The following is a 25,776-nucleotide window of genomic DNA, read 5'->3' on the forward strand; positions in this document are numbered from 1 at the left end:
TGGGGTTCCAGCTCACAGCCTTGCCCCTATGCTGCCTTGACTTCATCCCTCCCCCATCTAGACACTGCTGACAAACCACCCTCCAGGCCACATCCTGGCCACCTTGGAGCACCTGGCTGCGGAGCGGCAGGCAGAGATTCAGTCCCTGTGCAGTCCGGACGGGCTCCAAGATACAGAGATAGCCAGGTGTGGAGTAGAGTGCTTCCACAGTCAGGCAGGGTGGGTGGTTGGGTGGGCTGGGACAGGATCAGGACCAAGCACAGTGACCTGCTGATGGGGCTGGAACTGAAACCTAGGAACCAAACCCAGGTGGGCTGACATTGGGTACCCTCGAGAGTCCAAACAAGTAGACAGGGCTCTTCTCTCAGCAGTTTCACCGCCCTCCCCCCCCCCCCCCGCCCCAGGTCCCAGGAACCAGACCAGTCAGACTGCAGCCAAGCCCTGCCATCCATGGTGCATCTCATCCAGGTGACCCCCAGGCACCCTGCCCAGACTCCATCCCCTTCCCAGCCCAAGATCCCCTCACCCTCAGGGACAACAGCCACCCTTACTGTGTACCCCTGCCCCAGGAGGGCTGGCAGGCTGTGGGTGCACTGGTCACCCAGCGGGGGCCCCTCCTGAAGGAGCATCAAATCTTGACCCGGCGCCTCCAGAGCCTGATGGAGGAAATGGAGAGATGTACACTGGGATCCAGTGAGAGGTGAGGGGGCTCCCTGGGTAGAGGCTTCTATGCCATCTCTCTCTCTGGTATCTCAGGATATTGGACTTTTTCTGCCCCTATGGCTCCCATCTCTGCCTCCCTGCTGTCTGTTTGTGGCTCCTTGCAGATATTATCTTCCCTCCTCCACTGTGAGTCTTAGTCACCTTCACCCCCTTTGCTATCTTCTGCTTGTACCCCAGGCAGGCATTGATGCTGGGGCTCCGGGGCTGTGGCCTGTGGGCAGAGCTCAAGGCCCTCAATGCCCAGAGCCAGGAGCTGGAGGAGGCGGCTGGGCAGCGGCAGCTTCTGCTACAAGAGCTACAGGCCAAACAGCAACGGATCCTGCACTGGCGCCAGCTGGTGGTGAGAAGTGGGACTCCAGGAGAAACGGCAGGGCCTGGTAGAGGGCCAGAGTGAGGCCGGGAGCCTTATGATCCAGAACTGGGCCTCCTGGTCAGGGGGAAGAGGAAGAGGCCCAGCGTGAGTCTCCCAAGAGGAAGCAGGACCTATGCAAAGGGGAGGGCAGGGCCAGAAGCTGGGAGGTGGGAAGGAAAAGCAGCCGTTTTGGTGGCCTCCTTGTTGTCCAGGAGGAGACACAGGAACAGGTCCGCCTGCTCATCAAGGGCAACTCAGCCAGCAAGACGCGCCTGTGCCGGAGCCCCGGGGAGGTGAGTTGGGATTGGAAGCGAGGTCTGAATAGGGCCAGGTCTCCCAGGGATGGGACTGAGTAGTCTCAGTCTGCTCCTCCCATCCCTTTCCTTCCCCACAGGTACTGGCTCTGGTTCAGCGAAAAGTGGTCCCCACATCTGAGGCAGTGGCACCACAGAGCCAAGAGCTGCTTCGCTGTCTAGAGGAGGGGGCCCGGCACCTGCCCCACCTTCCGCTGGGCACTCTGCTTCGGCACAACTCTGGAGAGTGAGATTAGGGCCCCCTCTTATATCCCCTCCCTTGGGTAACTGTCAGTCCCTGGGCCCACTCCAAAAAAATAATCCCAGACCCCCAGTGTTCCCAGGTTGCCAGACCCCCCCCTCAGGACCTCAGCCCCATTCTGGAATCCTCACCCCCAGACCCACCTCCAAGTTCCTGGGTCTCCAGAGCCCACCTCTCAGCCCCCAGAGCCTCTGGAACCAAGCCTCCCTCTCAGTACCCCACCCAACTTGGACTCTCCCTGCAGGTTACAGCCCCTGCCCATGGTCCTGCCATCTATCCACCAGCTGCATCCTGCATCTTCAAGGGGCCCCAGCCTCATAGCGCTAAGCCACATTCTAGGGTTGCCTGCAGGGAAGGTGAGTGCCTGTCCCCTAAGATCTGTCTTCCCACCTCTGCCCCACCCGAGGTAACAGTCTTTCCCCCATCCCTCCAGGCTCCAGAGCTGCTCCTCCCAAAGGCTGCCTCTCTTCGCCAGGACCTTCTGTTTCTCCAGGACCAGTGGAGTCTCCGGTGTGCGGATCTGCTCCACATGAAGACCAGCCTACCGCCAGGACCACCCACCCAAGGTAGGCCTGCCCCACTTCCATACCCAGCATTCCCACCCATTCTCAGGACCGTCAGCCTCCCCACTAATCTGACGACACCCACTGCTGACACAGAGGCTTTTGTGCTATAAGCGTGTTCACTAGTTTCATCTGTATGGCCACCTCGGGGCATTAGTGCTGCCATTCTCCCTGCTTTACAGAGGAGGGACCTGGACACAGAGGCCTCGGTAGCTTCCCAGATAGCAGAGCTAGGATGTGAATTCAGGCAGTCTGAATCCTCATGGGTGTGTGATCCTAACCACTGGGTGACACTGCCCATCTAATTGCCAAGTACTCACCATCCAATAATATACTTGAGTAGTTAAAAGCTGGGCTGTAGAGTAAACTACTAGTAAACTACTGGTAAACTACCTGGATTCTCTTCTCAGCACCACCTCTTGTCATGTGATCTCCCAGTGCCTCAGTTTCCTCCTCAGTGGAGTAACTATAATGATAGTACCTTATAGATCTGCTGAAAAGACACAGGTGACCCAAACAGGGCATTGAACAATGCACAGTATACAGTAATGCTCTATTTCTCCGGGGAGATTGCGATCATTTTGTCTGCACATGAGCAGTCTTCCAATCCTGACCATGAGAGAAGGAAACGGTTATTAAGGGTCAGTTTACAGATGAAGAAACTGAAATTCTGAAAAGTCATTCATTCCTAGATTCGCTCAGCAAGCACTTACAGGGTACCTACCAGGTATTGGCCCCAGAGCTCAATGGGGAGAGAGGCAAGAGCAATCCAGCCCCAGGAGTATCCTGATGGTAGAATCAAAGAGCAAAGAATCAAAGGATAAATATATAAATGAGGTCAGTTGATGAGAAATGAATCAGGGTGCCATCAGCAAAGTAGGAAGAAACCATGTTCAGGACTTGGAGTTAAGGGCTCCCTGTCTTCCCCCTCTGCAATGAGCAGTGAACAGTATGCAAGAACAGCCCAAGACCCAGCATAGCTGCATCTCACCTCACAGGCATCATGGACTCTAACATGTCTAAATGGGACTTAGTTCCCTTTGCTCTGAAAGCAGTTTTGTTTTTCTTTGGCCTGATTTCCTTCCATCAATAAACGACTCCACCCTCCTCATCCAGGTGCCAAAGCCGGAAACCTGGAGTCATCCTTAATTCCTCCCAGGGCCCCTCCACCTTCAACCTGTCAGCAAGCTCTGTGGGTCCCATTTCCATTGCTCCAGTCCATTTCCTGCCCACTAGCCTGTGGCTCAGATAGTGACCTGACCCAGAAGTAGCTGAAGAAAGGGCAAGTATTATGCCCAAAGTCATAAGACAAGGTGGGATTGAGTAAGGATTCAGACCCAAAGGGCACACTGCAGGTCTATATTTGCTCTGAGCTGGGCCTGTTTGGGGCCTGTAGAAAGGGACAGGACCTATTCACAGTCTCCAATGGGAAATGCCACTGGAGAGAAGGGCTGCAGCAGTCTGAGGAAAAAGCCTTGGGGTTAGGAATGCTAGGAAAGGCTTTTAAGAGGAAAGATAGTGTCTAGAGTGGTCCCTGAGGGGTAGGTGAAGTTTTGCTCTGGAGTAGTAAGCAGCAGCCATATAATGCAAACCCTCAAGTACTAAGCTAAGGAGCTTAGACTCTGTCTTAGGAGTACCGGAGAGCTTTGGAGGGTTCCAAGCAGGAGAGGGAAAAGATCAGGTGTAAACTTCAGGAAGATCACTTTGGCTGCCATGTAGAGGATGGAGCAGAGTGGGAGGCTGAGGCCTGGAGCCTAAAAAGGAGGCTGGAGGCAGTGAAAAGGAAAAGGGAGGAAACCGAGGGATGGCCCATGGAGATTGATGGGCTGTCAGGAGAGGGAGGTGTCCAGGATGAGGCCTGGGGGCAGTGGGCTTACCCTCAAGATGAGGACCTGGAAGGAGGGAGAGGTGCTGAGGTCAAGACTAGGTGACTGGAGACTTACTTGGTGACCACTGGCTGCAAGGAGCCAGAGGACTCAATGCTGCCTCGCGGGTTTCTTAACCTGCAGAGCTGCTGCAGATCTGGGCATCCCAGGAAAAGGAGCAGAAAGAGAATCTGGGGCAGGCTCTGAAGCAACTGGAGAACCTGCTGAAACAAGCGCTGGAGAGAATCCCAGAGCTGCAGGGGATTGTGGGGGACTGGTGAGAGGGGAACATGAATGGGGGGGCGGGGCTGAGCTGGGTGGAACAGGCAGAACTCAAGGTTGGGGGGGAGTTGCATATGGTGGGGGAGTGGGGGAGACTGGTGACAAACAGGCCATGGTGTTTTGGGGAGGCAAGTGAGGGTCTGGAGGCCCAGGCCTCCCTTCTAATACCATCCCCTTCCCCAGGTGGGAGCAGCCGGGCCAAGTCGCCCTCTCTGGGGAGCTCTGCCACGGCCTGCCCCTGCCCCAGTGGCGGCTGCGCTGGGTCCAGGCCCAAGGCACCCTGCAGCAGCTGTGCAGATGAAGAGGGGGCTCAAACAGGACTCAAGAGCTTCACAACTGTTTACCCTGACACCTCACCTCTCTCAATATGGAAGAAAGCATCAGCTGGGTGTATCAACCCATTGTCTCTACCCACATCTGCCATCCACCTCACAGGCTGTTCTGCTGTTCTTGTCGACTGTCTTGCCCCTGTCTTTTCATCCCACCAAAGCCAAGAGAATGGGGCACTCTGACCCCACCCCAGGTCCTCCTGAAACTCCCCTCATCACTTTCACCCTCAGCAAAAAGTAATTGAGCACCGGCTCCAAACACTGAGGATCCAGAACTGAACAAACGGGACAAAAGTCCTCGCCTTCAGATAGTTGTCATTCTACGACAGGGAAACAGACCACTGACAAGATAAGTAAGCAAAATATCTAGTATCTGCATGGAGAAAAATAAAGTAGGTTGTAGGAGGTGCAATTTTAAATAGAGGGCTACACAGCAAAGGTCACACTTGGTAACTGTCATGTGAGGTGTGCAAAAGCCCTGAGTGCAAATGTGAGGGCCAAGGAGATAGTACAGCTTTGGGCTGGGGTTGGTGAGGAGGATAAGATTGTCTTCTAGTTTTTGTCTAGTTTCTTTTTTTACATTTAAATCTCTGAGCCATTTGGAATTTCTGCAAATGGATTCAATTTTGTCTTACTTGACATATATCCACTCTGAGCATTGGTTGCCCTTGAAGGAGCTGTGGATGGCAGGGATCAGCCAAGGAGGACACAAGGAAACTTTCTAGAGTGGAAAATATATCACTGTTGACTCTCAAACAACGTGGGGTGTTAGGGATGCTGACCTCTCACACAATTTAAAATTCACATGTAACTTTTGACTCCCCCAAAACTTAACTACTAATAGCCTACTCTTGACTGGAAGTCTTACCAATAACATAAAGTCAATTAACACATATTTTGTATGTTATATGTATTATATACTGTGTTCTTACAATAAAGTAAGCTAGAGAAAAAAAGTGTTAAAATCAAAAAGAAAATACATTTACAGTGCTGTATTATTTATTGAAAAACATCCGTGTATAAGTGGACCTACACAGCTCAAAGCCATATTTTTCAAGGGTGAACTGTGTATATTGAGAGTGATGGAGTTACATAGGTATAAAGATTTGTTAGAACTCATCTAGCTGTATTTTTTAGGTCTGTGCATTTCACTGTGTGAATTATTCTTCAATTTATAAAAACTTGATCCAACTTATAAAGTAAAACTTTATCCACCTAAACTTTATAAAGTGAAACTTTAGGTAATTTGAGATGCCACCTTTTCATACACTAAAAATCTATGCGTAGTTCGGCTGTATCTGGGTGCATATGATTTTCTTCCAAAGAGCATGGAAAGGGAGTTTGAGAGTTTTAAGTAACTTTATAGTGGAGAACCCTGACAAACTACATTAGCCAGGAGATCAAAGTTGACATCAATAGTGGTCAGTCATGTTGACAGTATGTATCCTTGATAGGATATGATGAGAATTGCACTTTCATGGTCTTTTCTGGAAAAAAAAAAAAAAAAAAGTCTAATGAGAAAAAACGGAAAATCCCAAATGAGCAACATTCTACAAAATACCTGAAAATTACTTCTCAAAACTGCTGAAGTCATGAAAAACAAGGAAAGTGTGAGAAATTGTGACAAGCAGAGAAACCTAAGGATACATAACTAAATGTAATGTGGTATCCTGGTTGGAATGGAACAGAAAAGGGCAAACACTACAGAAATCTGAATATGAACTCTAGTTAATGTTTGTAATGTTTTTAAAAAGCCTTCCTACCCTCTTTTTATCATTTCTCTAGTGCAGAAGCAAACAAAAGCCAGTATTTTAACAAAGCATTTATTTGTATTGATTCAGACTGGGACCTCAAAAAACCAAAACAGCCAATAAAATTGTTTTAACAAGAAAAAAAAAAAGACCGACCAACCAACCAAATGCAATATGTGGATATTATTTAGATCCTGATTTTACAGTATTATTGTATAAAGACATTCAGAGGCAGGGAAAATTGAACACAGTCTGAGTGTTAGATGATACTAAGATTAATTTTCTTGGGTTTGAAAATGCTTTTTTTTATTTTCTTTTAAATAGTCCTTATCTGTTAGATATCATGAATTGATAGATGGCTGAAATTTAATATACGTCAGAAAAATAAAAACAAGAGAAGTATAGATGAAACAAGAAGGGTAGAATATTAGCAGTTGTGGAGAGCTATGTGGAGATTCGTTATATCAGCAGTCCTCAACCTTTTTGATATCAGGTACTGTTGCTCCTATGAGACGCTAACGTCTGATTATCTGAGGTGGAGCTGAGGTGGTGATGCTAGCGCTGGGGAGCAACTGCAAATACAAATCAAGCTTCTCTGTCTGGCTGCAGTGCACCTCCTGCTGTGAGGTCACAGACAGTAACGGTTCACTGCCCCAGGGTTAAGAATCTCTGTGTTATAGTCTCTCTACTGTTGCATATTGTTTAAAATATTCACATAATAAAACATTTTGAGGACTACCAAAAAAAGGGTCAGCTGTGTCACAGAAAGGAAAGAGACCAACCCTACACACATGATCTTTTTAGTAGACGCATTTGACCACTGGTTCTTGGCCTTTTGCATGAACAGTAGTTCCTCCTACCCAGAACATCTCTCGTTTTCGACTAGCAAAAGTCTTCAGCTGTTATGTACTCCACGAAGCCTGGGGCAGCGCCTCCAATGAGCTTCTCACATCACGTCGCTAGTCTTTCTGGGAGTCACTGTCTGGTAGTATGTCTGTCTACCCAAAAGCGAGAGCCCACGGTCCCCAGCTGTCTCCAGCCTCAGCCATACCTGGGCTGATGCAGACTTAAGTGTGTTTTAAAACTTCCGGAACAAGCCTTGTGGTGGCACCAGAGAGGCCTCCAAACTTTCCCAAGCTCTCAAAGGTCCAGTTTCCGCTTTAGGGATGGGGCCAGCTGACTTTAGGTCGCTCTCACTTGCCTACGTTTTTCCGTAAAAGCCTTGCCGCTTCTCTTGGCTGCGCTCTCACAGACCCAGGTTCTTCCGTTGGTTTGTTTTGCCAGCACTCTGATTGGCCTATATTCCTCCCCGGGTGGGCCCTCTAGGTGTGGCCAGATTCGCATTGGCTCTCGTTCTAAAGGCGAGAGCTTGTTGGCATATGATGTCATGCACCGGCGCCCGTCGCTTTTGCCTTACGTCATCCGCGGGCGCCCACACTGACGAAGCCAGAGAGTAGACAGCGGAACCGGCGGAGGCAGCGGAGCCGAGGCGGTAGTAGCGGCGGCAGCGAAGGCAGCAGTGATGGCCGGGGCAGGGCCGGCCCCGGGACTTCCGGGTGCGGGTGGACCTGTGGTCCAGGGCCCTGGCGCCGGCATCCCGGGCAAGAGCGGCGAGGAACGCCTGAAGGAGATGGAGGCGGAGATGGCCCTGTAAGGCCCGGGACAGGGCGCGATAAAAGCCATCCTAGAGCCAGATCTGCTGAGCCCTGGAGCCTCCAGGCCGCGATAGGCCCGACATATGGCTCTATCATGGGGAAATGGGACCTTAGGGATTGCAGGGGCGGGAATAAGGAGAAGTTGGCGGGGTGAAGGCACTGTCGCGATATAGCAAGCTTAATAGACTTGGTGCAAGGTTCTGAGCCGCGATGTCTGTCCTGCCCTTGCAGGTTTGAGCAGGAAGTTCTGGGGGCTCCAGTAACCGGAATCCCAACTGCTGTGCCTGCAGTGCCCACAGTCCCCACGGTAGAAGCAATGCAAGTCCCAGCAGCTCCTGTGATCCGTCCAATTATCGCGACCAACACATACCAGCAGGTACGTCTTGGCTAAGGCATATAAGTCAGAGAGCATAATGCCTCGAACTCAGTGTTTGTATACAGCGAGCTGTTGACATGATGGCTTGTTGATTAATTTGCGTGACAAATATTTTATATGCCAGGCACTGAGAACATAGTAATGACTAAGGCAAATAATATTTCTGCCCTTTGGGAGCTTATATTCTAGAGCATGTTATCCAGTAGAACTTAATGCAATGATGGAAATGTTCTGTATCTATTTAAAATACATATTTAAGTTAAATAGTTCTTCAGTCTCATTAGTCACATTCAAGTGCTTTATAGCTAGCTACATATGACTAGTGGAGAGAGAGACTACCAAAAACAAGCAAATGAAACTTGTTCATTCTGTCAACAAATAATTATTGGATGCCTTCTGTGCACCAAGCATTATTCTAGGCATTAGGCATATAGCAGAGAACAACAGCCACTCCCTTTTTGGAGTTTACATTTTACTGGGGAGAGACAAGTCAAAGTAGAGTCAGAAGAGCAGAGGTTTATCAGTGCAGTCAGAGAAGACCTTTCGGAGGATGGGACATTTAAGCAAAGATATAAAAGACATGATGGAGGGAACCATGTGGATATGTGGGGGAAGAGCATTTCCAGTAGAGAGAAGTGCTAGTGTAAGGGCCATGAGGAACGTGTGTACCTGACATATTCACGGAACAGCAGGGAGAACAGTGTGGCTGGAGTGGAATGAGCAAGGGGGAGGCTGGGCAGAGATGAGGACAGAGAAATGATAAAGACCAGATCAGGTACAGTCTTGTGGGCCACCAGAAGGACCTTGGTTTTAACATGGAAAGCCATTGAAGGATTTTGAGCAGAGAGGTGATATGGTACAACTTAGATGTTAACAGGGTCTCTCTGGACGTGTTTGGAGTAGGTCACTGAGTTGGTTGCTCAGACTGTAGTGGGCAAGGGCAGAATTAAAGAGACTAAGGAAGAGGCTACTGTAAGGATCTAGGCAAGAGATAATGGTGGCTTGGACCAGAGTGGTGGCATGGGAGATGGGGAGAACAGGCTGGACATAATTTTAGATAGTGCTCAGTGCTGCGGGGCAGATGAAACAGCAGGATGGTAAGAGAAGTTGCTACTGGGAGGGGCTAAGGACAGCTTTATCTAGTGTGGTCCCAAAAACCTCCCTAAAAAGTGCCGTTTTAGCTGAGACCTAAAAGTTGACAGCCAGAAGCCCTTGGCTTCCCAGAGTGAGTGAGCCAGGACAGTTTGGGAGCACTGAGTCAGGCCTTTTACCCCCAAACTCCTCCCCAACAGGTCCAACAGACTCTGGAGGCCCGGGCAGCTGCTGCAGCCACAGTGGTTTCTCCCATGGTGGGCGGCCCTCCTTTTGTGGGCCCAGGTAAGTAAGGAGTGGTGGGGGGAGGGAGCCAGGGGATTAGGCAGAGTGGTAAGAAGGGATGCCCAGGACTATCTCCCACCATCTTTGTCTCTCCCCTCCAACAGTTGGCTTTGGCCCTGGTGATCGGAGTCACCTGGACAGTCCAGAAGCTCGAGAAGCCATGTTCCTGCGGCGAGCAGGTAGGCCTGGGGCCAGGAAACAGACATTTAACCAAGCATTCTTGTTTCAACTACTTCAGCCTTCTGCCTAAATCTTTGCTCTAACTCACCCTCTCCATTTCATCCCCATCCTGATGTCATCTTCCTAAAACACAAACCTCATGTACTTCAAGTTATTTTGGGCTTAAGGCTTAGCTGGATCATTGCAAACCAACCTCCTGCTGTCACTCCTAATCCCTACCCTTTGTTGCGTTTCTTCATAGCACTTAACACCTTATAACAAGCTATCCAACTTACATATTATCTTTTTCTCCCTCTAAAATATAACCTCTGTGAAGGGCAGAAGTCTGGTGCCTGCCACATAGTAAGCATTACATGCTATCCGTTGATTGGATGAACAGACCATTAAATAAACAAGCACCAAGCTCCTCCCCTGGCAGTCAAGACCCTACATCACCTAGCCCCTTGTAGAGAGAGAGCCCCACATCCTCCCCAGAAGCCCTAATCATTGCTGGGATGTGCCAGCAATGCTTTTGAAGTTCTCTCCCCCGCTCACTGTTGCCCAACTATAACCTTCCAAAACCTATCAACTAAATCAAAATCAAACTAACCAAAGTCACCTGAAATCTATCCTCTCCACAGGCCATTCTTACTTTTTGTTGTTGAGGTGACCTTACACAGTCAATTTTGGTGACAGTACTTCCTTATGTGTATGAAAAGGATATGTGTTCTGTAAAGTTCTGGTACAATCTCAATTAGATTAATCTTGTGTTACTTAAAACCTGTTATACATTTTTTTTATTGATACAGAAATTTTAACATCTTACTCTTTAGTATAGTTTTGATCAAAATGCAAACCCTGCCCAGCTTGCAACCCTGCTGTGACTCCTCGGTGCCCTCGGAATACATCTGTGGCTTAGCCAATAACGCTATGCTTGGATGCCTGCTGTCCTCTCAGCCATTCTCTTATGATGCTCTCCAGCTCCCAGCTTCCTGTATCACAATTACACTAAGCTGAAAATGGAGAAAGATTTTGTTTATAAATGTTCTCCTTTGCCAATGCTGTTTCCAGTCACCGTTTGCTGGACCAACTCTTCATTATCCTGTGGGTTTTAGCTCACAGGTTCTTTTCTCTAGGAAGCCTCCTCTAGTCTTTCTGGATAGGTCAGAGGGCTCCCTCCCAGCTCCCAGTACTTCCTGGGCTTCCCTCTTCTAGCCCTGATCACCCTGCCTGGCCTTTTCTCCATCGAGGCCCTGATTATTGTGGACTGTCACTCTCTGGTAATAGGTCTGTTTCCTCCTACTCTGGATCAGGAGCTCCCTGAGAGCCCTTAGTTTTTCAGTGTGTCCCTGGCATTGCCTAGGTCAGGGACAGGCCCAGAGGAGAGCCTTAATGGTAAATTTCTCTTGAATGAACGAATAAAAAGACTCCTGCATCTTCCCAGAAGACTCCCCACGCTCTTCTCCAGGATTTCTTGGATGCTGAGAGTACCCCCACACACACACCTTGCCCCAAGTGCCCTGGTCCCCCATGACACACACCCCCATCTCTTTCTCCCACAGCCGTGGCCCCCCAGAGGGCCCCTATCCTGCGTCCGGCCTTCGTCCCCCATGTGCTACAGAGAGCAGGTGAGGGGCCAGGGTCATCATCCCTGCCACATAACTCCCTCCCCAAGCCCTGTAACTCCCCCACTAACACCCTGACAGATTCTGCTCTTTCTTCTGCAGCAGGTGGTCCTCGCCCTATGGCCCTGCGGCCCCCTCACCAGGCCCTCGTGGGTCCCCCTCTGCCTGGGCCCCCTGGACCACCTATGATGCTACCACCGATGGCTCGGGCCCCAGGGCCCCCCTTGGGTTCTATGGCTGCTCTGAGGCCTCCCCTGGTGAGTGTGGACAGGGAGCTGAAAGTCAGAGGTACAGTGGGTTGGGGGTACCCTTGATCCTGGCCTGATGGGCTATGTCTAAGTCTGCCTTTTCCCTGGCTTTTCATATCTCTGACTTATCACTGTCTGACTCTATACCTCTCCCTGTATTTCTGTGGCCGAATCTTTGTTTTTCTTTCTTTTTGTGAAAAAAATATGGAACACATGCTGTGGGTGTATTTCTATCTCTATACTGCCATTTCTCCTTTGATTATCTCTCTGTTTTTCTGTCTTGATGTCTTTGTCCTATCCATCTGTCCCTCCCTCCCTCCGTGTGTGTTTGTGTGTACATGCGCACGCACGTGCCTGCCTTTGTTTCTCTGTCCCTGCATCTGTCTCCAACTAGAGACTCCTGTCTGTCTAAATATCTCTTGCTTGCTCTCTGGCCACCAGGCCCTTGCTTTGTTGTACAGGAATGGGACTTAAGTTCTGAGCCTTGAGCTGACACCCCTCATTCCTTCCCCTTGCCACAGGAAGAGCCAGCAACACCCCGAGAACTGGGCCTAGGCCTGGGGTTGGGCCTGAAAGAGAAGGAAGAGGCAGTGGTGGCCGCAGCAGCTGGGCTAGAGGACGCTAGCACAGCAGTAGCTGTCGGGGCAGGAGGTGCCCCAACTGGCCCTGCTGTCATTGGGCCCAGCCTACCACTGGCTCTTGCCATGCCTTTGCCTGAGCCTGAGCCTCTGCCCCTCCCTCTGGAAGTTGTGCGAGGCCTGCTGCCCCCACTACGCATTCCTGAGCTCCTGTCTCTGCGTCCTCGACCCCGGCCCCCACGGCCTGAGCCACCTCCTGGCCTGATGGCTCTTGAGGTAAGCAGTGAGTATCGTAGTGGGGGGACAGAAAGGGCTGTGAGGGTGGACAGGAGCCCATGGCCTTCTACACACAGAAACACATGTAGTCCTCTATCAATGGAGGTAGGAAGGACCCGGGAAATTGAAGGGACTTGGAGGACATTGGGGTGAAGGTGGCAGGCACACATACCCCATACCCAGAAGCATATCTAGTCCTTTAACTATGGGGGCAAGAGGACCAGGGGGCAAAGGAAAATGAGAGGAGGGCAGATGGGGCCAGAAGACTCCAAAATGAAGCCTTTGCACCTCGTCACCTTTCCTCTGCAGGTCCCAGAACCCCTGGGTGAGGACAAGAAGAAAGGAAAGCCAGAGAAATTGAAACGCTGCATTCGCACAGCAGCTGGGAGCAGCTGGGAAGACCCCAGCCTGCTGGAGTGGGATGCAGGTAAATGGGCCCAAGTCCTGGGTCAGGAATTGCTCAACCAAGGTCAAGGCAAGCCCTCTTCCTTGGGGCAGTCACAGAGGAGGTGAACCAGGTAACTCCACAACTGCCTCCTGTCTGTAGGGCGGGCACTGTTGTTAGTGCATCTCATGGTGGACTAGGCCATGGTTCTGAGGGACATGCCGTCATCCAGCCACTGAACAGAACCTGGTGGGGTGACCCGCACCTTCGGTCTTCTGGCTGCTGTTATATTTGCGAGGGGCCTGGCTTGCTAAAGGTGAAAAAGCATTCTTTTTTTCTCCCAACTTCTTATGAAAAATGTCAAACAGTGAACTACACAGTGAAGACCCATATATATACCACCTAGATTCAGCAGTTAATAATTTGCTATGTTTACTTTATCTCTCTATATGCATGTATGTATGTTTTTTGGATTTTTGTTCCATCATTTGAAGCAAGTTATAAATTATCACTTCACTCATAAATACCTCAGTATTCATATCTTTAGAAAAGTAACATTCTCTTTGACCATTAACACATCTAAGAAAACTGACAATAATTTTATGGTATCCCATATTCCACTTATACTCAAATTTACCCAGTTCTCCCCAAACTATCTGTTATAGCCACTTTCCCCCAAACCAGAATACATGCAGTTTTGTGTCTCTAAATTATCTTTTAATGAGAATGGTCTCCCACTGCCTTGTCTTGTGTATAATAGTTTTTCAAGCCAGTTGTCTTGTAGAAGGTGCCACCCTCTGAGTTTGTCAGATTGTTTCCTCCTGGGTTGGCCTAACTTTCTCTCAAAGAGCACCCGTACTTACCACAGAAGCCATGGGCAACCACGACAGTAGCTGAGGAAAGGGACCTACCTCCCATCCCAGTCCTTGACTTCTTCTGCCTCTTCTCCTGGGACCATCTACCCACCCCAGAGTAGGGCCATGGCAGCATAGGCCCCAAGGTGGCCAGTGCAGGCTGTAGGCGCTAGTTCGTGACATTGGGAAAGTCACTTAGCCGTTCCAGCCACATTTTCCTCATCTCCAACAAGGGGCTAGTAACAACAGTATGTATCTCCTGGAGAAGGAATTCTTTGCACACGAGCATGTTCCGTTGAGGCCCAGGGGATATGCCCAGGAATGGCAGCTAAAGTCAACCTTGGAGAAGGATTGGGCAGTGTGTCCACATTTCAGAGGGAATTAGAATGGGCTTTGCAGAGGAAGCAGAGCTAAGGAAAGATGAAGTCTGTGGTATTGGGTTGCCATTATGGGGTACTAGGGTGCCATTTTAGTGTACTGCAGTGCCGGGCCCAGGGGATGTCCAATGGGAAAGTGTCCAGGAGACCAAGGAATGCCAGGGGCTCAGAGGAGAGGCCAGGGCTGGGACAGAGTTGGGACTTCATCATGGGAATGGGTGAGATGGCCCTAGAGTGGTAAAAGGCAGTGCAGGTAATTAAAAATAAGGACTCTAGAGCCAGATGCCTGAGTTCTTATCCCAGCTCTGCCACTTCCTGGTTGCGTAACTGTGGGCAGGTGGCTTGATCTTTCTGTGCCTCAGTATAAAAGGATAGTTGGGAGTACTACATGTGTTAAAACCTCATGAGTGCTTAGCAGCCTAGCACAGGGTAAATACCATGCAGATGTTGGCTGTTATTACTAAGGGGGCCTCGACAGACTGCTGGGGATACAGAAGGAGGAGGGCTTGGGGGTGCCTCCAGAGGAAGTGGGGCCATTTAAATAAGGCAGACACTGGGCGAGGCATCTGCATCCTCTGACCTCCTCTCTCCCAACCCCAGATGACTTCCGGATCTTCTGTGGGGATCTGGGCAATGAGGTGAACGATGACATCTTGGCACGCGCCTTCAGTCGTTTCCCATCCTTCCTTAAGGCTAAGGTGATCCGCGACAAACGCACGGGCAAGACAAAGGGCTATGGCTTCGTTAGCTTTAAGGACCCCAGCGACTATGTGCGCGCCATGCGTGAGATGAATGGTAAATGAGGCCTTCCCTAGGGACAGTGGGTGTGACAGGCCTCTGGCTTAAACCCAAACCCAAGCCTGACCTTGAATTCTCCATTCCCGCAGGGAAGTATGTGGGTTCGCGTCCCATCAAGCTGCGCAAGAGCATGTGGAAGGACAGGAACCTGGATGTAGTGCGCAAGAAGCAAAAGGAGAAGAAGAAGTTGGGCCTGAGATAGGGTCTGTGGCCGGGCACCCGCTCCCACCCGGCCGGGCGCTGGCTCTTCCCCACAATTCTCTTTGGAAAATCCCCAACTATCCATCCACCCATCCTCCCCAAAACCAGTTTCAATAAATTTTCGTTTATTTCCATCCCTGGTTGGACTTGGAAGCACTCTTTGGGGTGCAAGGCTTGGCATCGCCCTATCTGAGAATCATGGAGGCCTTGAAAGTTTACCCAGGCAGACATGCAGATGGGCATTTTTCTGTCCCAACCAAGTACCCATTACACCTTCTGGAAACTTCTTAAGTGTACTCTGAGTGCAGTCCATTTCACAGAAGAGGAAGCGGAGGCTTATGGCGAGGCTTGAAGCCAAGCCAAGGCTCAGACCCATGTTCTTCGGACTCAAACCTGTGTTGTCAGCACCAAGGAGGGGATTTTATGGGCCCTGACCTTCTGGAGCTCACAGCCTTCTAGGCTTTCATCTGTTCGGCAAAGTCACCGAGGGCCTACACGGTGCTAGAGACAGCGGTGACTGAAACAGTCATGGGCCCTCTTCCCTCAGAGCTCCTGGTCCAATGGCAGAAGATAGGCCTATTGCCAGACAGTGACAGCTCAGAGTGGTCAGGGTTGGGATGGGGAGGCCCAGGGTGCAACCTGGGAGTCAAAGAGGGCTCCCTGGAGGAACTGGCCACTTCTGAGACACATTTTCTCCCAGTCAGCAGTTATCAACCTCTGGATCACTGAGGCTATTTTCCAGTTTCTTCACTCTGCCTAACCCCAGCCAGCTTCTCTTGTACATGTCTGTGTGGGTCTCCTCGAGTGTTTCTCTGTGAGCATTCTTCTGTTTTGTCTCTCTGTGTCTCATTCAATTCTCTATCTGTGAGTCTCTCCCGCGCCCTCCCCCATCTCTTTCCCAGCTCCAAGCTCGTCTGCCTGTCTGAAGAAGTGTCCATGTGGGCTTTGAACACCAGACTGGGATTTTAGACTTTACCCTGAAGGCAGCAGCCAGCCCCAAGAAGCTAAAACAAAGCTCAAGCAGGGAACTGGCATCGTGGGTCTATACCCTAGAAAGAGCCCTGAGACTTCTGTGGGCTGGAGTTCTGGACAGAAGCTGGGGTAAGGATGAGGCAGAGGAGGGAGATTGCATTGTTCGAGCATGAGGAGGGATGAGTGTCTTCTAGGGTCACAGCCAACAAACAGAACCCTGGACTGGGAGGGAGCCTGGGGAGAGGGGGAAGCAATGCCAAGTCTTCTCAGGGAAGCTGGTCACCCAGGAGAGGTGTCAAATTTCCTCTGTTCCTGTCTTCCTCCCTTACTGCCCCCTCTCTGATGTCACATTTTCCAATCTGGTCAGAGGGGTGAGGGCCTTCTTCCTCAGAAGGAAATGCCCTTTAGCCCCCTGCCACCTGGGCTGGACCACCCAACCCCAGGATCCTCAAACCCCACCCCCACATCACTAGCCCTCCCTCCTCCTGACCTGCTTCTGCTCATTGTAACCATGGGGGCAGGGGAGGAAATGAGAAGGAGAATGATTCCAGAAAGGAGGATTTTAAATGTGTGCATTTAAGTCCTCCTGAGCACAGGGAGAGAAACATCAATCGTGGGGCTGAGAGACAGATGGACAGATGGAGGAATGTAGCAAGCAGAGATGAAGAGATGAGGAGGGAGGCAGAAAGATGAAGAGGTGAGAACTGTAGATCAGAAGCAGTACAATGGGACAGGAGATGGAGAGAAAGCTCAGAGAGAGACGGACACAGACAGACAAGGAGATGGGGAGAGAGATAGGAACACTTAAAAACAGGCCTGGGGAAGGACAGACTTATCAGGCGAGACTGGGTAACAAGGCCTCACTGGAGTCAGGGTTAGTGCAACAGAAACCCAGAGCCAGGGACACTAACCCAGGGCAGAGAGACATGGAGAGACAGACATACAGAGAGGACAACTTCAGGGGAGGAAGTTTAGGTCCTAGTGGGCACAGCAGGGTATGACTCCCTTCAGGCCTCTGGGTCAGATAGATAGAAGACCCAGTGATGCCCAAAGGCTCTGTGGCTCGCCCAATCCTGGGCCCGATCCCAGTACCTCCCCAACCCATCCACTGTTGTAACATAGTAAAGGGCTCTCCTTCTTGAGGCCCAGTTTCCTTTCTGTAACATGGAAATGAGCAGTGCCAACACCCCCATACCTCACACCCACCCCCAACTGACAAGCGGTTAATGATCAAGCTGAGTAAATGTTGGAAAATGACCATATTAAAGAGGTTATTTTTAATGGTAAATATTTACTTATTAATATAGCAGGATGGGTACAAGCACAGGCTCTGAAGCTAAGCCACCTAGGTTGAGGGTTGCCAAATTTAGAAAATAAAAATACAGGACACCTAGTTAAATTTGCACTTCAGATAAACAAATAATTTGTTGTCATATGTCCCAAATATGGCATGTATGTATGTATATGTTGCATGTATACATGGTCTTTTTGAGGGGGAGGGTTGCTGAATCATTTGAAGCAAGTTACAGACATCATAACACTTCACCCCTAAATATCAGTTTCATTTCCTTATAGAGACATCTTTCATATCATACCATTATCACAAATAAGAAAATTAATAATTCTGTATCATATTCAGTTCATACTCAAATTTCCCTATTTATCCCAAACCATTGTAGCATGGAAAGGCGTGGACTCTGGAGATGAAGAGAAGTAGAAGGAAGCCTGCCTCAATTTCCCCTTTTATAAAAAGGGAGATAAGACTAGTATCTACCTCATAAGATTAAATGAAGGCCCATGGCACTGTTAGTGGCATGCAATGAGCCCTCAATAAATGTTAGCTATTAGTATTATTGTTGTTATTGTTTATATTATTGATGCTATTGTCATCATGATTGACACTCCTCGGGAGCAGCCCCAGAACATTCTTCTCAAAGCCCTCGGAAGAGAACTCTGGTCGGCTATCCGCGTCAGCTTCACCCCACCCCACCCCCACCGCCGCAGTCCCCCTGTGGTTTGTGACGTCGTTCGACCACGTCCCGACCGAGGGTCTGGCCGGAAATCCCCCTTCCTGTTGCAGATAAGCTTGCCGTAGCCCAGCTGACCCCAGACCCTCCTCTCCCCACCACCCCCCATGTCGCAGGATCAAGTCCCCAAGACGGAGAACCTGTCCACAAGCCCCCTGCCCCACCCCTATCACCCTGTAAACACCCTCTGCACCCCCTGTCACCCAGCCTGCTGTTCCCCAAGCTCCTGTCCAAGTCCAAGCCACCCCTGTAGCAAGACAGCCCCAGCGGTGGGCCATCCCTGGAAGAGGGGAAGTGTGGCTCGGCCCCGCCCCGGCACCCTGCAACTCGACCCCAGCTTCGACCCCCAGCTCTGACGTCTTGGAAAATTTCCCTCTGCAAGGCCCCCAGGGGAGGGGGTGCATGCTATGAAATGAGGCTGAGACCCCCAGCTGGGGGCAGAGGGATCCGCCAGAGGTGAGCCATGAACTGGGGACTGGAGGTCTGGGGACCTAGACTCCTGGGTTTGTGGAAAGGGCTGAGGTCCCTCACCCATGGTCTGAGAGAAAAGGACACTGGAGGCCAAGATTCCAGAGTCCAGGGGAAGAAGGGAGCAGAGTCCCGGACTCCTCGGTCTGAGGGAAACCAGGGCTGGGTGCCCAGACTGCCGGGTTCCTAAGAATCACCAGCTCACCCTGTGCCTTCCCCCCGAACCCACCCAGAACATTCACAACGTGCACCCATGGACTTGTGGAACTGGGATGAAGCATCGCCACAGGAAGTGCCCCCGGGGAACAGGCTGTCAGGGCTGGGTAGGCTGCAATGGGTGTGTGTGGCGAGGGAAGGGGGTGCCGGGTGCTGGCGAGCCTCCGCTGACCTTGACAGGCCCTAACCTCCTGATTGCAGAAGGAGCTGAGCTCGGCTTCTATTTCCATGAACTGGCGCTCCAAGGAAACACGCTGACAGAGGAGACATCCTGGAAAGGTGTTTGTGGGCTGGGACTCCTGAGTGCTGGGGAAGGTGAGAGGCTGGGCTCTTAGGTCTGAGGGAGGAAGGGGGCGTGCCTGGACTCCTGGGGTTGAATGAGGAGAGGGCTGCAGGCTTGAACTCTTGAGGTTGAAAGAGGAGGGGCCTGGAGTCCCAAGTCCTGGACCTGAGATAGTAGGGCCTGGGGGTAATAATGACCCTCAGTCCCTGACCAATAAAGACTATTGGGTGAGTGGTTGGGGCGAGGGGATCTCTAGTCATTGCTCACACACTTTCTCAAATTCAACTACGTCCTTATCCCTCGCAGGGCCGCCGCCACAGCGGGACTGGAGTTCTGCGTCACCGCACCCAGAAGCTCCATGCGGGGCGGGTGAGTGTCGGGAGAGGCGGGAGGAGGGGCCTGGGTCCTCCACCGTGGTTGAAGTTTAGCCTCCCTGATCTTTGAGGGAGAACAGAGCTAGGACGGGGGGACGCCTGTGTCTTCCAGGTGACCTGGCCTAGATCCGAGAGCCCGGGGCCTCAGGCGCCAGCGCCGAGAGCTTCGATTCCTAGAACTACCGAGGGGGCCGAGGAGTGGGACGCCTGAGCTTCCCTCACTCGGGGTCTGTTCCTCCTCACAGAACACACCTCTCGGGCTCTTCCATGGTCGGGAGACTGGACTCACATGGCTTGCACCCGCTCAGAAGCTTGGAGCAGCGACTCGCCTGCCCTCGGCCCCGCCCCTTCTAGCCTGAACCCCGCCTCCTTCGCGGGGTCTAATGGGGTTGAGGGCCAGGACTACACCACCTCCTGGAAAGGAGCCAACTGGTGTTCGCGCGCACCCGCCGCAGCCAGCACCACTAGCTGGGACTGTTCTATTGGCTCCGACGGCGCCACCTACTGGGGCAAGGGCCTCGGCGAGGAGCCGCGCGCCGACTACACCACTTCGTGGGGCGAGGCTGCCTGCGGCGACTATCCCACCCACTGGGACTCGGGGCTGCATATGGATTGCACCACCTCTTCGAAGCAGTACCAGAGTTCAGATATCACCATTTGCTCCGAACCGAGCCAGCAGTCGGACCGCACAACTTTGGCTCGTTACTCCAAAACTAACCACCGAGGTGAGAGGTCTGACAGACTTCGTCTAGGGGAGCCAAGCCCGAGTCTAGTAGGCGGGGCCAAGCGCCTAAGGAGGCGGGACCCAGGAAACTAGCAGCGAGGGTGCGGGGCTTAGCTACCTAAGGACTCGAGAGAGGAGAGAGTGGTGGACCTCACTCCTGAGTCCTGAGGGAGAGGAGGATTAAGACACTGGTAGTTTTCCTAGGGAGCAAAGGACGAAGACCTTGGCTCCTGGCTTAGGTGAGAGGAAAGAGATGAGGGTCTGGATACCTAGGTCTCCGAGGTGGGGCAGCTAAAACTCCTAAATCCCAGATGGGGGCCCCCGATGCCTTGGTCCCCGAGGAGGAGGAGATTCGGACTCCTAAGTCCCGAGTTGGGAAGAACTGGACCCTTGGACCTCCGAGGTGAGGGAGCCTGGACTCCTGGGTCGTCGAAGCGACATGGACTGGGGCCAGGAAGCCTGAGTGTGTGCCTACTTCCACCCTGCAGGTCCCATTCAGCTGTGGCAGTTCCTTCTGGAGCTGCTCCAAGACGGGGCGAGTAGCAGCTGTATCCGCTGGACCGGCAACAGCCGCGAGTTCCAGCTGTGCGACCCCAAAGAGGTGGGGCAGCTTCCCAGACCGGCCCCAGTCTCTTGATTAACCTAGCCCCGCCATTTATTTTTCCTAGTCCTTGGCCCCGCCCCAGCCTCGTCTCACCTCAACCCCACTCGGCCCCGCCTAACCGGTGTCGGGATCACACCCATCCCTTTCCAAGCCCGCCCCCTCCCGCCCTCCTAGACTAAACCTGGCCTCCGCCATAGGTGGCGCGGCTGTGGGGGGAGCGCAAGAGGAAACCCGGCATGAATTACGAGAAGCTGAGTCGAGGCCTGCGCTACTACTACCGCCGCGACATCGTGCGCAAGAGCGGTGGGCGCAAGTATACGTACTGCTTCGGGGGCCGCGTGCCCTGCCTGGCTTATCCCGATCGCGAAAGAGGTGAACAGGAAGCAGCGACCCAATAAAAATATCCCGTCAAACCTCGTCTGCGTGCTGTCTGTATCCTTCCCACTGATACTGATTAGACCCTCTGGGGAGCCTGTGTGATCCCAAGACACACCGTGACCAAAACACCCGGACCTTTAGAGGACCTACTATGTGCTCGGTGTGTAACGGTACTTGCAAAAGAATTAAACTCAGTCCCCATAGGGCTTACTGTGTCCCTGCCTTGTGCTAGGACTTGTAAAAAAAAAAAAAAAAAACCAGCCCCAATCACTAACTTGCGAGTTTACCTACTCTGCCCCCCTTGAAAAGAGTACTGGGGCTCAAAAAAGGGCTTACTGTGTGCCTTCCGGTGCTAGGGACTATCAAGGAATTAGACTTAATGCTTACCCCCCAAAACAACCTATTCTTTCCACACTCCAAGTTGGGGGACATAGAACTCAGACCTAGACCCCGAGGACAGTCTACCCCATTCTGGGAACCACTGAACCCCTAAAGAGAGCCTGCTGAGTGGTCCTCCTGTGGAAGATGCTGGGGATTCAGCAGTGACCAAGACAACTCTGGACCCTGCCCTTAGGGAGTTCACCACAGTCCAGTGAGGAGACAGACCCATCGCCAGACTGGGACAGCCCACAGTGCTCAGGGCTGGGATGGGGAAAATCCAGGGCATTGAGATGGCCCAAAAGGACAGACCTAGTCTGACCTAGTCTAGGGTAGGGGAGGTCAGGGAAGGCTTTCTGGAGGAGAAAACAGCTGTTTTGAAAAGTCAGGTAGGCAAAGAGTTCCAGGCAGAAGAAACAGCACGAGTAAGGGCCTGGAGGTAGATCTCACAGCATTGTTCAATGAACTAAAATATCAGTGCGGTTGGAGAGTGGATCACTGGTCAATTCACAAAGGATCTGTGATGCCATGGTAAGGAGCCTGGACTTCGTCATGAGGGTACAGGAGAGTCATGGAGGGGTTAGGCAGATCTCACTGAAGAGGGTGAATGCAGGCATATAAACAGGTAGTTCCACAAGTAATTACAATGCTGATGAACGCAGAATGTGTAAGAGGCCCCAGACCAAATGAGACCCGGACATCGCATCCAACAGAGTACGTGGGAAGCATTGAAGGCCAGACCAAGAGGAGGGATGAAAGCCGTTCTCTTTTACAGCTCCTTCTTCCAGTCCCCAGGAGGCACTTTATTCGCACAAGAAATTCACTCCTTTGACATATATTTATAGAGCGTCTCCTATGTGCCATGCGATATTTTAGGTGCTGGAGATACAATGGTGCATAAGACAGACAAAAGTTGCTCCTTTATGGTTTTCTCTTATATCGAGGGAGACGAAAAAAGGTAAACACAATAAAAAGAAGAATATAGTATGTGATAAGTGCTATGGAAAAATAAAGTAGGGAAGAGAAATAGAGACTGACAAGATGGCAACTTTAAATATTGGGTCTTAGAAGGACTCACAGAGAAGGTGATATTTGAGCAAAAAGTTGAGGTGACGGAGGGCCAGCTGTGAAGATTATTTCAGGCCAAGGGGATAGCAAATGCAAAGGCCCTTAGGGGGAAGCCAGTCTGCATGTTTAAGAAACTTCGAGGAAGCCAGCTCCCAGGATGAAGCACTGAGAGTAAGAAGAGGGGTAGGAGACGTTGACTTAAGCAAAGAGGTAAACTGAGGCAAGCTCAAAAAAGATGAGTTTATTTGGGAATAGCAGAGAAATTGCCATTTGAGATGGGCAAACTGAAGCAAGCTACAGTCAAGTCCAAAGAGATAGGGAAGGTCAGCTTTTATTAGGTTTCAGGAGGAAATTGGGGAGAGTTGTTTTGAATAAAAGTTCATTGGAATAGAACAAGCTTTGGGGTTGTAGTTTCTCATTGGCTGCAAGCAGGGGTTAGTGTGTTGTTGCTGCTGCAGGGAGGAATTTTCTTTAAAAAAAAAAAAAAAAGCGGGAGATGAAATTCCCATGTAAAAATGTCCTCCTTTGAACCAGAAGGAAAGGAACATTCTTATGATCACGGACAAGTGGTTGAGACCCAAAGAATTTTATGCAAAGAATTCTATACAAACAGACCTCATTAAAATAATTCTTATCTCCATTTTTCCTGCTGGTTTTGCAGGCTGCAACGAATGGTACACGCATGAGTTTTCCCTTCATGACTTCCTGACTCCATTTTGAATAAGGTTTCTTTTACCAGTTTTTACAGAGAGGAGGGTATAAAGGGGGCAGGTCATGTGTACCAACGGTGTAGGTCATGTGTAAGGACTTTTGCCTTAGACTTAAATAGTCAGAACAGCCACCAGGGTAAGGTTCTGGGCTAAGGAGGTAAGTGATCTGATTGAGGTGTTAACAAGGTCCTTCTGGTTGAGTGTACTGATTGTGAAGCGCAGTAGGAAAGCCAGGAGCACAAGGAGTGGACTCTTGTAATAGTCCAAGGTGGAGGTGCTGGTGGTTGAACCAGAAGCGGTATAAGATTCTGGGTATATTTTAAAAGGCAAACCCAACATTTCTTGCTAGATCAGCTATGGGGTTTGAGAGAAAGTAAGAGTCAAGGACAACTCTGTCCGGAACAGAGTTGCCATTTTCTGAGAATGACCAATTTCTGCCAGACCCTTCACAGAACCGAGTTTTAACTTTTAACCCCTCTTCTTCATGATGCAGGACTAGTTTCTGATGCCACAGTCACCCAAATCTTTGTTCATTTGTGCCTTCAGAAGTTTGGAGGTAGAGTCTGGTCATTCCTCATTACGTGACAAATGACCCTGGGAAAAAGATTGGTTCCTTTCTATACCCTAACAATTGACTCCATAGTAATGATAATGAGAGTACGGATTTTTGCCTTTTGTTCAACGACACATCCGCAACCCTTATAGAAGTACCTGGCACAGGTAAGCGTTCAACAAATAATTCTTGCACGAAAAAGTACTTCCGCTTGGATATTTTCCCAGGCTCACTCTCCAGCCAGCCCCAGGACCCAGAAAGCCTTTCTCCAAGTAAAGCCAGGGAGGTGACAAGAACCTAGAACCAGGTGGCGTCCCAAGCCCCAGCTAGGAGCCCTTCCAAATGCAACGCAAGCTCGTGATTGGGTCTGAGGTGATGATGAACAGGCATTCAGTCCTATAGAGGATCGGAGTTCACATGGATGGGCGTGGCCGCCTCTCCGTGGGCGCTCTAGCCCCGTGGAAGACTCCCCTATAGCCCGCCTCGCCCGGCTTCCGGCCTGTCTTAATTCCGCTTCCGGTCAAGCGGAATCGTCTTTGCTGAGGGTCACATTGAGCTGCGAGCTGTTTCAGGGGCGTCTTTAGGTGAGTGTCGAGAGCTCGGGAATCCGATGCCCTTTCCTGGGAGACTGAGGAACCAGACCGTAGTTTCCCCGAGAATGAGATGAGGTTTTCGACCGGCGGCATTCAGCCTCCCGGGGCCCTGTTATATTAGTAGTCATAGCAAACGATTATTTAGTTCTTTCTTAATGACGGGCAACATTCCAAGCGACTTATATTAATTCCTTTAGTCTTCCCTCCAGCCCTATGAAGTAGATCCTGTGATTGTCCTTTTCGACAGTGAGGCAACTGAAGCGCAGAGATATTAAGCTCCTTAGACAGCGACCAGTATTTGGACTCAGTAGTTTAGACTGCAGTGCTCTTAATCACCCGGCCACAAGCGTGGCCCCCCGCGGCTTGCCTGGGTTGCATCCTAGTTCCCTGGTGTCAGGCCCCTCCTCTACCCCTTGGATGTTGAAGAGGCCGCATTGTCATCGCGGATCTACTCTCACTCCCAGGATCTACTCTCACTCCCAGATAGCGGGTCAAGATCTCTCCCCACATTACTGTTCCGACCGCGTCTGTATCCCAGCGGCTAGTGTTTTCATCCTCCCACCCCTAGTCCCACTTCCCTCCTTCCCCCCAGGTCCCCTAGGTCCCCACCTAGACTACCTTGGATGTTTGAATTTGCATACCTCAATGTAATCCCACTACTCTTCGAATTCTTTGGAATAGACACTTTTTTTTCACATTCCTTGGTGAAAACTGTGTGTCATCTCACAAGAGACATAGCAGAGGATTTTAATCCTGGGTCCACAGAATCGATAGAATTCAAGGGGTGTTAGTACTCGAATGGGGAGGGAGAATTACATCTGTATTTTTACTAACCTCTAATTGGAATGTAGCATTTCTTTCAGTTAGATATGGCAACAGCAACCTGAGTAGTAGTGGCAGCATCTGTGACTGTCAGCATTCAAAATCATAGGTCATCTTATATCAATCATGTTATGGTTGCTGGTGTCACAAAATATTTACACTCATGATTGTTTCAAAATTGTGGTAGTTAATAAATCCTCAGCGACATAAAACTGGTTTTCTTTGTGAGCATGTGCAATTTTTTAATGCATTCAAACATATTCTGAAGGGTTCATGG

General features: G+C 50.7%; 4 protein-coding genes across 9 annotated transcripts in view; all 4 read left to right on the forward strand.

Moving 5' to 3' along the window:
- The window catches only part of HAUS5 (HAUS augmin like complex subunit 5), a 10,822-nt gene extending 5,572 nt beyond the window's left edge, over positions 1-5,250 (forward strand). Inside the window, exons 10-19 of the mRNA XM_011381778.2 lie at positions 62-186; positions 405-468; positions 570-700; positions 901-1,063; positions 1,288-1,368; positions 1,470-1,615; positions 1,875-1,986; positions 2,064-2,196; positions 4,203-4,335; positions 4,524-5,250. Coding sequence (XP_011380080.1) covers positions 62-186; positions 405-468; positions 570-700; positions 901-1,063; positions 1,288-1,368; positions 1,470-1,615; positions 1,875-1,986; positions 2,064-2,196; positions 4,203-4,335; positions 4,524-4,641 — 1,206 coding nt within the window. The 3' untranslated portion in view covers positions 4,642-5,250. The remainder of the gene's footprint in view (positions 1-61; positions 187-404; positions 469-569; positions 701-900; positions 1,064-1,287; positions 1,369-1,469; positions 1,616-1,874; positions 1,987-2,063; positions 2,197-4,202; positions 4,336-4,523) is intronic.
- Positions 5,251-7,809: 2,559 nt separating this feature from the next.
- RBM42 (RNA binding motif protein 42) lies at positions 7,810-15,463 on the forward strand. Of its 3 annotated transcripts, none has more exons than XM_011381779.2 (10): positions 7,810-8,070; positions 8,307-8,451; positions 9,744-9,828; positions 9,933-10,007; positions 11,550-11,615; positions 11,694-11,869; positions 12,382-12,714; positions 13,024-13,141; positions 14,931-15,125; positions 15,218-15,463. In XM_011381779.2, the coding sequence occupies exons 1-10, from the start codon at positions 7,943-7,945 to the stop codon at positions 15,328-15,330; spliced, it is 1,434 nt and encodes a 477-aa protein (XP_011380081.1). In that variant the 5' UTR covers positions 7,810-7,942; the 3' UTR covers positions 15,331-15,463. The 3 variants fall into 3 exon arrangements, with proteins under 3 accessions (XP_011380081.1, XP_011380083.1, XP_011380082.1); XM_011381780.2 differs by having other exon boundaries at positions 7,846-8,070; positions 11,715-11,869; XM_011381781.2 differs by lacking the exon at positions 11,550-11,615 and having other exon boundaries at positions 11,715-11,869.
- A 3,570-nt stretch (positions 15,464-19,033) lies between these two features.
- On the forward strand, positions 19,034-21,410 carry ETV2 (ETS variant 2). 4 transcript variants are annotated; one of them, XM_023524181.1, is made up of 6 exons: positions 19,034-19,119; positions 19,214-19,315; positions 19,602-19,664; positions 19,915-20,394; positions 20,882-20,994; positions 21,195-21,410. In XM_023524181.1, exons 1-6 carry the CDS (start codon positions 19,050-19,052, stop codon positions 21,393-21,395), a joined length of 1,029 nt encoding a protein of 342 aa, XP_023379949.1. In that variant the 5' UTR covers positions 19,034-19,049; the 3' UTR covers positions 21,396-21,410. The 4 variants fall into 4 exon arrangements, with proteins under 4 accessions (XP_023379949.1, XP_023379951.1, XP_023379950.1 ...); XM_023524183.1 differs by having other exon boundaries at positions 19,214-19,297; XM_023524182.1 differs by having other exon boundaries at positions 19,214-19,291; positions 19,581-19,664.
- A 3,192-nt stretch (positions 21,411-24,602) lies between these two features.
- Positions 24,603-25,776, forward strand: part of LOC105306643 (cytochrome c oxidase subunit 6B1) — a 10,140-nt gene continuing 8,966 nt past the window's right edge. Inside the window, exon 1 of the mRNA XM_011381787.2 lies at positions 24,603-24,668. The gene's annotated coding sequence lies outside the window, so the exon portion shown is untranslated. The remainder of the gene's footprint in view (positions 24,669-25,776) is intronic.

Source organism: Pteropus vampyrus, unplaced genomic scaffold (genome assembly GCF_000151845.1).
Source record: "Pteropus vampyrus isolate Shadow unplaced genomic scaffold, Pvam_2.0 Scaffold452, whole genome shotgun sequence".
Taxonomy (NCBI): Eukaryota; Metazoa; Chordata; class Mammalia; order Chiroptera; family Pteropodidae; genus Pteropus; species Pteropus vampyrus.